General features: G+C 31.4%; 1 protein-coding gene across 2 annotated transcripts in view; it reads right to left on the bottom strand.

The window, feature by feature from the left end:
* Positions 1-12,390, bottom strand: part of PDS5A (PDS5 cohesin associated factor A) — a 141,017-nt gene that overhangs the window by 74,074 nt on the left and 54,553 nt on the right. For both annotated transcript variants that reach the window (XM_058722798.1, XM_058722799.1), the window contains exons 7-12: positions 12,213-12,293; positions 9,972-10,112; positions 7,041-7,156; positions 4,599-4,693; positions 3,717-3,862; positions 1,415-1,566 (exon numbers count right to left, since the gene is read on the bottom strand). In XM_058722798.1, the coding sequence (XP_058578781.1) occupies positions 1,415-1,566; positions 3,717-3,862; positions 4,599-4,693; positions 7,041-7,156; positions 9,972-10,112; positions 12,213-12,293 (731 nt within the window). The remainder of the gene's footprint in view (positions 1-1,414; positions 1,567-3,716; positions 3,863-4,598; positions 4,694-7,040; positions 7,157-9,971; positions 10,113-12,212; positions 12,294-12,390) is intronic.

Raw genomic sequence — 12,390 nt, 5'->3', positions numbered from 1 at the left:
CAACAGGCATTTTATATGTTAACCATTTTATGCAAAAATATCAGACCTATATGTGCAAATGGTGATGCCTATATGTGCAAATACAATGGAAAATATTATTATGTGACTGGTTGTCACAGTTGTGGAGTACAGATGTGGGTTGGGTTTTTTTTTTTTTTTTGAGTAATCTCTATGCCCAACATAGGGCTCAACCCATGAGATCAAGTCGCATGCTCTACCAACTGAGCCAGGCAGGTACCGTGGACTAGTTATTTTTAAACTTACAGCTAGTTGCGATTTGTGACTTTACTTTTTGTCAGTGTGGAACATTTGTTCTAAAAGGGTCATACATTACTCCTAAACACAAGGTGCTAGGCTGTTCCACCTATTCTTCTTCATCAGTCCTGATCTATAATAGTAAATTACTTAACACTACATATAAAGCTAACAATCAAGAACAGCTAATTGTCAAAAACAAAAACATTAACTTCCTCTAGTTATAGTTCAACTCTTTCCCCGTGGTGTCATTACATAAAATCAGAAGGATCTTCCTTCATATTGCTTCCTGAAAAGTTAGCTTTTCCTGGGCACATCTGATCTCTCCTTTCTCCACAGTCTAAATGCCTTACCAATACTGCAATAGCTTTCTTGCTAAGCTTATATTTATTATTCAATATCACTGGAATAAGAAAATACAAGAGATCCTCATTTATCAATGAAATGCACAGCCAATGATACCAAAGTAGTCAGTCTAATGCAACAAAACATTGCAAGTATTCTGCAAAAGCCAAAATCATCACTACAATTCAAAACAGAATTACAAGTAAAACTTGAAAAATGAAAACCTAAGTCCTTATCACTAGAAAAAAAAATTGTAACTAAGTTGCCATATCGTGATCTTTTCCCAATATATACAAATATAGAATGTTATACACACCTGAAACTAGTATGCTATGTATCAATTATACCTCAATAAAAAAAACACCACAGTACTACCTCTATTAATATTTACAGTGTTTCAAAAAAGGAAGCATAACAACTAGCAGTTACTGAATAGTGCTGTATTGCCAGGCATTGGGCTAGGGAGCTCTATGTTCATTTTTTTATTTAATCTACATTACAATCTTGTAAGGAAAGCTTTATTATTACTCCTTTTTTTGGATAAAACCAAGATATACAGAAGACGGTTGTGCAAAGACACACGTCTAATAAGGGGCAAAATGAACATCTGGCCTCTGTTCTGACTCTGAAGCCTATGTCTATTTCATTAATTATGCTACTTGACAATTATTGCTAGTCTTATTTAAATATAGTATGTATAAATACAATAAAGTGATTTCTAAATTTAGAAATAATTATAAAATAGAAGTAAATTATGTTAAAAAAATTAAAAGCATTTTTATATTCAACCATTCTACCAACATATTAGACTCACTTGTCATCGATGCTATTCTGATAATAAATATGCAAAAGCTTGTCCTTTATCCAGCTGACTTTCTCTGCAGCTTCTTTTCCTGCTTCACCATGAAGACAGTATTTCTTATAAAGCTGAGCAAGACCCATCATAGCTTCTTTTCTTACTCGCCACTAAAAAGTATAGTTTATTGAATGAGTGAGATACCAAACTTTAGAATGCTAATCTGTAAAAAACTGCCATTTTTTCAACTAGGTTGTACAATCAGACTTACATGTATATAAACTAGCACAATATTTATTTTCCTAAGCAACAAATTGCTTTACCAACACTGAACAGGTTCTTATTTATAAATCTGACTACTTTAAAAATTGTCTAATGCAAATACTACTACATCAACCTACCAATTTATTTCCCTCACAGCCAAGCCATCAGTAGTAAATCTCACAGAAGACTTCATTAGATTCTGTCTAAAAAAATGTGCCCAAGTTTTAGAAGTGATTAAAAGGTAAAAGAGAAAGTGTGTGATTTACTCTGCAACCAAAAGCCCTATGATCTGGAATCCTGTATCCTAATTAAATTTCTTTTGTTATTAACTCAGAATAAGAAGAGCAAAATTTAGTATCAAGATCTTAGAATTACAAAGTTGGAAAGTACCTTAGCGATCATCTTAAGTGAACTTCCTTACTTTATAGATTAAATGGGCAAATGATTTACCTAGCCACATACTACTAGTTACTGGAAGACTCTTTGGGACTTCTAGAGACTGGAACGGTTTACTAGGAGGAAAGAAAGGTAGTAGGAGGAAGGTAGATAAAAAAGGAGACTATAAAAACCTACAGTTAGAACCATGATAGTGAGATGTAGTAAAACAAAACAACAAAACAAAACAAAACAAAACAAAACCAGAAAAGATATTTATCCCAACAAGTCAGAACATATTATCTTTGGTTTATTTACATTAATATTTCTTTATAATTTTTTGTACAATTTCCTCATTTTTAGGCTATTTAGTAGATGAATGAAACTCTGTCCCCATACAATAAGTAATGGAGGTCGTGTGACATTTCTCACATGAAACCGAAGACTGTAAGCAGTGAAATCTAAAGATTAAGTCCTGTCCTCACATTTTATAGAAGAGAAAACAAATTTCAGAAAGGCTATACCCAGGGCCATCTAATTTATTACACCAAAATCCAGGTCCTAAAATGTCTAGTAGATGCTATATGACCATACCATGCACCCTCAGGAAGATTAATTTATTTAACTCCTTCGGAAAGTATAAACATTTACAGAAGCTGGAGCGAAATGTTACTAAAAGGAGGAAATAACACAAATGGTAATACCTTAAATCAAGTGTGTGTATGGGGGTGGGGAGAGAGTTACCAGCTAATCACTAGGTAGAGTATCATTTCATTTAAATTAAAGCCAAGAGGAAAAACTTGTTCAAAGTTAGAATTACTGATACAGTTGAATATGTTCAACAGTGCCCACTTTACATATTTGCCTCCTCTATTTTAAAAGAAAGAATAAATACCTCTTGCTATATTTCATATCCAAGAAATGTAGTTTTACTCTGAAATTATTACTAAATGACACTGGTTTCAGGAGGACAGTGTGTTTTAAACTATGCGTCAAATAAAATAGCACACTGCAAAGGCAACCTCTGTTAAAGATGTTAGTAAGAAGCATGTCTAATCAGCCTGCCTTGCATGTCTGTCTCTTGCTTATAGTTGACACTATTCCTTAGGAACCACTTTTGTTGTTCTTAGTACTACTCTTATCAACCCATGTTTTCAACTGTAACCAGAAAGAGGAAATCACCCAAAAAAGTAACTAAAGAACTATCATTTCTGCCCTTAGCTTAGCAAAGCAATACAGAAATATCATTTTCATATAAAGTAACATATTCTTTTAATTCAATGAGTGATAGACCCAGCTAAGTTTATATAACATGTCAATTTTGAAAATGCTAACTATAAGAAAAAAAAAACAAACATAGGTGATCACTATTCTTTTGAAACTCATCATATAAGTGAAAAGGTAAAATAAAACTTTAATTGAGCTGCTCTTTTTTATAAAGGTAGGCTAGAAGACAAACCCATGCCTAATATCTGAAAAGCTATAGAACTCAATGTATTCATTTGTAAAGGTAATTAAAAGATACACAGAAAACATAAAATTTTTAGATTTTTACTTAGTACTGTATTGTTTTGAACTTCACACATAAAAGTTTTAGGTATACTAGGAATAATTCCTATTGTATTTAACAAACACTTTAAATATAGCAAATTACAAAAGAATAAAATTCCTCAGATTTTACCCGTTTATCCAGTGTTCTTTCCCTTACAAAGCCAAGTAGCTGATCATTCACTAAGGCAAGGTCTCTTTTGGCAGCTGTTATTATAGTAACAATGACATCATGACGAATTGCTTCTTCTGGATCATGTGATCTAACTTTCAAATATTCTGTAATATAAGAAAAAAACTAAAGCTAAATGTTAGCTATGATATTTGTCATGTTCAGAATGACAGAAAAAACCAATGCTTTATGTTTTTATCCATACCAAAACAATGTTTGTAAAATATGGCATGAATTAAAATAATTTTATTTTTGAGGAGGCAATACCCTACATAATCACAAAATAAACTAGACCACACTAGGTAGCTATTACTGCAAAGTCACATCTTAATAAATAACGTATTTTACCTCAACTACTCTGGAAAAGTCAAATCACAAAGCAATATCTGATTTATATAGTTCAAAACTTAAGTTACAATACCTCTTTTTTGGTAAATACCATTTTGATAAAAGCATTTATTTACTAACACTAAATAAGTGAGTTCAAATGCTCTAAGTTCAAGTGAAGAATGAGAAATTCTAGTCTACTCCAGAAGATACTTTCCCACTTACTATTAGATATGTTACTATATTTAATTATCACATAGGTATAATTATTTGTGCCAAATCCAATGTCTACTTCCTCAAATTACGATTTCCAAAAAATTCCAAAGGATTACAATATGAAGATTTCAAATATAATTTTATTGTACAAACATAAAATCATTTATAGTTCGTGACTGATAGAAATCTGAAATAATGTCAGAGTTAAAACCTATTCAGAAACTAAATTAAAGATCAAAGCTCCCATCTAAATGTATTTGTGTAATTGCTCCCATATTTGTAATAAATCAGCCAGCTTACCTGTGAGATCCTTTGCTAAATCTGGATGATTCATTAAACAGTGGCTGGCAAATTTCACACTTTCTAATCTCACAGGAACGTGAATGTCATTAAATCTACATGGAAAAAGTTGCTAAAGATTAGTTGTAAAGGCAACATAATTACTGTCAAATAAGGTATATCCACATTACATAAATGGCTGTTAATTATTATGACAGTTAATGGGTTCTGAAGGTAGAATATAAAGAAATACATATTTTCACAAAAACATTTTTGAAAACAGAATGTTTACCACACCAAAACAAACAAAAGTATAAACATATCCCTCAACCCACACTATCTAACTCTGTAGTGCTCCAAATTTAACAGCCTAAAATGATACAAAACAAACAAAAAATAAATATTTAAAACCTAGAAAATCTACATGAAAAAAGTTTATGGAGGGAAAATACTAGGAGGAATAAGAGGTAGAAAGCAAGAGAGAGGCAGATCCAGAAGTTCAAAGATGATTTTATAAAATGCTTGTGTCATGCTGACTTACAACAAAAAAGTTTCAAACCCTGCGATAAACTTGTATTTAAATGCTCTTTTAAAAGGTCTAGTACATTGTAAAATTGCAGTAAGTATGAAACACTTCATGTAGATCCACAAATGTAAATAAAGAGTTAAGCTCAGCAATTCTCAAATTTAAAATTTATTATGGGCAATTTAAAAACATTTATTAATTATAAATAAAGTGATTCTAAAAAGCAAGAAATATTTTTATTTTTGAAGTAATCTCATAAAATAACCAATTAAAGTTATTTAATAAACATTTTACGTCCATGGCCTTTTACTTCCTTAAACAATTTTACTTTAATAAATCATGCATTTAGGATTTATAATTTTATTTTTAAAATATTTTAAAAATATTTATTCTGAGAGAGAGAGAGAGAGAGAGAGAGAGAGCGAGCGCACAAGTGGGGGGGATGGGGTGCAGAGAGACAGGGAGAGAGAGAATCCCGAGGCGGCTCCGTGCAGGGGTCAATCTCACAAACCATGAGATCATGAGTTCGGCGCTTAATTGACTGAGTCACCCAGGTGCCCCTAGGATTAATGATTTTCTAACTGCCAGAAAAAAATGAAAACATTACCATTTATGATCAAGTAAATTACAAAGTATCAAAACACTTACTGCTAAATAGCTAAGGTAAATAATATGGTAAAACTGGTAATACTACTTTGTTTCTATGAATCAGAGACTGATTATTAGATATAGCAGTGAATGTAAAATTATGAATATAAGAAACTGCTTACAGCTGATTTAGTTTTTACAAGTGATTGTTTTGCTATAAACACTGAGGCAATCACAAGGACAAAAATCACTCTTCTGTTTACTGACAAGTACAGTTGCTTCATTATCTCTAAGTTCTCATAAAATCAAGTTTAATTATTCAAAATAGCATTTAAAGACCTTCAAAATGGTCTGTTCTGGGAAAGTAACTTAAGACTGTCATTATGTCAGTGTCAGAGATTTCTCAGATTTGTTTGTTATACAGTAATATTTAACTTACAATTATTATAATGAATTTATCTTAACATAATTTCTAAGCCCACCTTCTGAACCAGTTGAATTGATAAATCTAAAATGTTCTCCAGAATACTAACAGTAAAAACTGGCTTTTCATGGTTTGAAGCAAAGCAACATGTACAGGGAATGCAAGAGGGAATCTGATAAATTTCATATTTTTCAACCTTACCATCATGTTGAATAGAATCTAGTAATTCTAGATTCTTGAGAAAGAACATTAAAGGCTATCTGAATTGGGTGCCTGGCTGGCTCAGTTGCTCAAGTGTCCAACTCTTGATTTTGGCTCAGGTCATGATTTCATGGTTCGTGAGGTCGAGCCCCACATCTGGCTCCTGCGCTGACAGCACAGAGCCTGCTTCAAACTCACTCTCTCTTTCTCAGCCCCTCCCTGCTTGTGCACTCTCACTCTCTAAAAATAAATAAATAAACTTAAAAAAAAAAAAGCTATCTGAATGAAGAGCAATTATTTTCAATTTCAAAGTCATACAATACCACATTAGTTCACAACATACATGATTCAATTAGATAAGCTACAAACCTAAAAGATAAACACTAGTAAATGAATACATTGCTGGACTGAGGAATGGCATGGCCTGGATCATTATGTCTTCAGTCTCATGACTTAAAAATCTTAAGACTGAACATTTTCAGATGTTGCCTAATGACATTATTTTAGCACAGATTAAAAAATGTTATGTGGTAAATAAAATAATAAGCATTCTTCATAAAAAATCGGATCTACAATTTGTTCTCCAAGAAAGACAGCAACATAGATACTAAAAAACAAACGTATCAATTGAAGTTTTGAAATGTATGGTTTTAATCAAGCAGACCATACTGACTGGCCTCTGAAACGTAAAAATTAGAATCCATAGAACTATATGTTCTCTTACCGTCCAAGAAAACATTGCCAAAGAGGACGATTCTGTGTTGCCAAATCAGAATCTTTAGAACCAAACAATTTAGCTAAAAGTCGAACAACAGCTAATCGTTCTTCTCCATCATTGCTCTAAGGAAAAAGAGAAAATAAATGAAGTCAAGGTTTATTCATCAGATTATAGAAAACAACATGATATATTCCCAAGAAGCTATAATTTCCTATTTCTGCTTACAATGACGAGAATTTTAAAATATCATATGCTCATATGCTCTTATTTACTATGTAGAAATTGATGTGAGTCCATGTTAGATCATTTGGTTCTTTGCTCTTATTTCACACCCCCTACAACTGCTAATTTATGGCCCCTCCAACTGCTTGTTTGCAATCTATAATGTAGAAATATGAAGATAATCATTCAATTCTAACATTCCCTAAGAGTTTGAGAAAAAATTCTGTGAAGGGAAAAGCTGCAAATAATTCCCACCCTAGTAAGTTTTCTTGTAAGAAATCTTTCCTGCCATTTGAGCTCCAGGGTAAACTCATATCAATTAAAATTTTGATATATGAAATTTTAAATGAGGATCCCCTAACTTACTGGAGAACAGGACACTGAAGAATGTCATGATTCAGGAAAACTCATTTTAATGGAAGAGCAAGAATTTTTAGAAGATTTAAAAGGTCAGGTGAACTGAACGCTACAAAAAAAAATCAAAACTTAGTTTGAAGTTGTTTTTCGATAAAGGCCTCCAATTTTCTTATCCTAAATCAATATATGCTATGAATTCTGTTCCAGTTTCACTAGTGATGTCACATCTTAATAGAAATTAAATTATTCTGAAACCATATGGTATGTGAAACTTTAAAAATCACATATTCATGTGCTCACTTCGTTTGGCAGCACATATACTAAAAATCACATATTCACTAAGAAAACAAAGACAGTAACTAAAAGCAATTGCTAATTTTTTTCAAACATTCAAATTGTTTTTGAATACCAGAAATACCAGTAATACCAGAAATCAAATAAAGAAATATTAATGGAAAAAGATACTACATTAAAAAAATAAAGGCATGGGATATGGTCTTTGTTACGAATGGCTTATCTTTCAGGAATAGGGGTTTTATGGGTAAGAGAGGCACACTTATCAAACATGTAAAAATGAAAACTATATCAAGCTTTAACATTTATAATCATAAAAATGATTTTCTTTGATGAAGTTTTTCTCAAGCAATGTGACAACAATACAGATTAGAATCTTTTAGTAAGCCCAATCAACTAATTAACATGATTTATTTTTTTAAAGAAAAATCAATCTATCTCTTAAATGTCAAAAACTAAAATAAGTGGAAGTTTTATTCTACTGGTAACTACTTCAGTAGTTTACTGATTACTTCAAATGATGTGACATTTCATATCTATATTTTTAACTACTGAAACTGAATGAAAACTTGCCCCCCTACCTTTTTAAAATTTAAAATATATTCCTTGAGTGAAGTTGGAATATGGTTATAGTGATGGTAAATTTTTTTTGGTGCAAAAATCACTTGGTGTCTCCCTCAGTTAATTTAAGTCCACACAAAGAAACCTAGAAATCTAGTTCTTAATTCCTTCCCACCATCTATCATGGCAATCTTGTTTAAGGATTGAAGAGGTGTGAGTTTTCATATTCAGACTCTATGAAGAGATTGAGAGAAAAAATTTTAATGCCTTATACCTAGAAATAATTTGATATGGGAACATCTTTAGGCTGTGGTTAAATTCTTAATATTAAAAAATAAAACAAAACCTTGTTCTTCATGTGATATTTTCCACATAACAGGGTTTTTAAATTTTTTTTATTTATACCCCCCCCACCCCACCAAGATATAACAGAGTTTCTTAGAAGCTTGGTACGATGTCCTTTTATACTATAAATAATGAATATTTATAATAAAGACAATATGGACAATTCTTAATTATCATGTACACGTTTTTTAAAGAATCTAAAAATTGGAGTTCTAATCCTAAATCTTTTTATTTTTTTCTAATGCTTATTTTATTTTTGAGAGAGACAGAGCATGAGTGGGAGAGGGGCAGAGAGAGGGAGAACAGAATCTAAAGCAGGTTCTAGGCCCTGAGCTGTCAGCACAGATTCCAGGGCAGGGCTCGAACCCACAAACCGTGATGTGAGATCATGGCCTGAGCTGAAGTTGGACCTTAACCAACTGAGCCACCCAGGTGCCCCTCAAATCTGTTTTAACTGTGTAATTGGGCAAAATACTTCATCTTAAGGTTTTCACTTCAAAAATCAAAACCATAATGTTGGTCCTAACTATACCACAGTTTGATTTAAGGATCAAGTAAGATACTGGATATATAATAAAGCCCTTCAAAAAGTCCAGAATATTAAGCAAATATAAGCTGTTATCTCCTATAGTGTGATTGGGATAGGAGATCAAGTGTCAAGTTTTCATATATTTGAGGAGTTATGAATTCCTTGTTGAGTTGGCCATAAAAAAAAGAGTATGCCCTAAGTCATACAGTAAAATTTTTGTCCTTGATTTATACCATGGAAGGTTCATACAGTTAAATCAAGACTCTTTGAGCACTCAGTTTGAAATCTTTTGAAGTTCTTAAACATACCTACATAATAATAAATACTATTTAATAACAATATGTATTGTAAGGGATAATACCATTTTGCATACCTATTATTTGTGTCATTGTGTTTATCAGAAATTCAGCAACTAGGAGAGTTATAATTTTCTAGTATAATTCTATGACACCCAAATGAGAGAGACTGTTTTACTGAAATCATTAAAAAATGTACACCTTAACTAAATGTAAGAAGTTGAACTCACGTTTTATTCTTTTATATAGAACAACTATATTTATATCTTTTACAGTTATATATAAATTTTTCTCTTAAAGCTTAAAGGGCTTAAAAATTATAGTCAGTCCTACCTTTAGTTTGAATTCAAGCTGCGGCATGACAGATAATAATAAATGCGGATCTATCGCAAAAAGTTCCTGAATCAGATCAAATACATGTTCTGACAAATCACTTACTGACGATCTTCCCAGCACCAGGACTTGATTGAAAAACTATAGGAGATAGTAAACAAAAATAAAACATCCATTTAATTAAAAAATTTGACATATTTTTTATACACATGTGTCTAAAAAACATAGATTTAGGCATTACATATATAACTGAAGGGGATGAAACAAAACAGGTATTTCAATTACTAATATATGATAGAACAGTCACTAAAATAAACCTCTAAATATCAAAATAGGAATGTCCAGGGAGAAAGATAAAAAAGATTAGCTTTCTTCCAAATTAAGATAGCATTTCTAGGAATCTTAACTTTCATAAAAACAAAACAACTTAGTTTTGTCACTCATTATAAAGAATTTTACAGAGAAATTTCTTTAAAACAGAAAAATTTTAAAGACAGTCTTTTTGTTTTTTATTCAAATCTGACTAATTTTGCCATTAGTTTAATAATAGAGAATACTTAGGGGCACCTGAATGGCTCAGTCAGTTGAGTCTGACTCTTGATTTTGGCTCAAGTCATGATCTCACAGTTCATGGGATCAAGCCTCGCGACGGGCTCAGTGCTGTCAGCACCTGGGGTTCTCTCTTTCTCCCTTTCTCTGACCCTTGGGTAGAAAGGGTCACGCTGGCTGTCACAGGACTCTATCTCACAAACTGTGAGATCATGACCTGAGCCTAAATCAAGAGTCTGACGCTTAACCCACTGAGCCACCCAGGCACCTTGAATTTTTTTTTTTTTTATAAAAAAAAATGTATTTGAGAAAGTCAAATACATTTGGATTCAGAGGACCAAGTGAAAGAAAAGGTGATGATATAAAAGCTAACTGATAATTTAAAAGAATGCTGGGAAGAAACAAAGACTATCAAAAGCACAAATTAAAAGAGACCTCTACTCCCTGCCAACATACATAACACACTTATAAAAAATATATTTAAAAATGCTAAAGAGGAAGTTGCACATAACTGACCTAAGTATATTTCTGGTAGTATCATCAAACAATATATATCCTTTGAAAAGCAACATACATGAAAAGTTAGGTAATATTCATACTTATTATACAGACCATAGAAAAAGAATTAAAAATAGTTTTAACAAGTTAAAAAATACACATACACAAAAAATGAATAAGCACAGAACAGTAATTCTGGAAGGATATATGAAAGTCTATTGGTAGAGGTTATTTATGAGAACTAAAAAAAGGGTATTCAGGGTTGAAGAGAGACACTTTTCACTGTATATTCTTTTGTGAAAAGAAACTTAGTTTTACCATATTTAAATATTAATTTAGTAATATAAACAATACCTATAATCCATACCACTGAATATACTCCCACTTGGGTTTTTTTTTTTTTAATGTGGAAAATAACTCAACAATAGATAAATGCTACATTCACGAAGATAATTAATTACTAAAAAGAAAACATTGAACAAAATCTAAATGCAAGATAATAAGGAAATGGTTAGGTAAATTATGGGTATATGTCAGTTCAAAAAACATTTATAGTCATTTCTATTATAAATAAGATAATATCAAAATATAGAGATATATATAAATACAGACAATTCAAAATTTTATATAGCATATTTGAAAAAATAGAGGGGTGTGAGCACATGTGCAACAGTGGAATTAACTGATACATTAAAAGAATTATAAATTACTCTAGATAAGTGATTTTTTTAGGTAAGAAAAAGAACAAACTTCCATTCAATAAAGTAAAAGCAGTATTCTTATTAATATGTAACAACTATTTAAGACAGAAACAAAACAGTTGAGAGGAATGACCCAGAAACATAAACATAAATGGACACAGAGAGCCAAAGGTAAAGAAAGGAGAAAGTAAGAGAGATCAGCATATTGGGGAGATAAAAAGATAAATATAAATACAAACGCAATAAAAGGGGTGAAGTTGTAGACAAGTTTTCATAAAATATCTTCTATCTTATGCCATTTAAAAATGTCAAAGCTTATATATGTATTTTATATTTGGTCACATCTGGATATATCAGTTCTTTTATGTATTTGTTTTAAATAGGTGAAACTGTTTATAGGCTAAATAAAACTATATGTAAAAGATCCCAGTAAGTTAGTACAATGGATTAAGAATTATACAATTATAGAGTAAATATAAACAGAAATACATACATTGGCAATGCATGCCTCAATAGTCTGGACTGTCCTTTTCAACAGGACTTTTGCAAGGTCAAAGGACTGTTTATTTAAGTTCTGAAACACAATAAAAATATGCAAAGTTACAAAGGAGTTTGTGAATTTATGAGACAGCACCATAACGCTATTATCTTCAAATCTATAAACTATAAAG

This window comes from Neofelis nebulosa, chromosome 3, assembly GCF_028018385.1.
Source record: "Neofelis nebulosa isolate mNeoNeb1 chromosome 3, mNeoNeb1.pri, whole genome shotgun sequence".
NCBI classification, from domain to species: Eukaryota; Metazoa; Chordata; class Mammalia; order Carnivora; family Felidae; genus Neofelis; species Neofelis nebulosa.
This window is presented reverse-complemented; position numbering and strand designations above follow the sequence as displayed.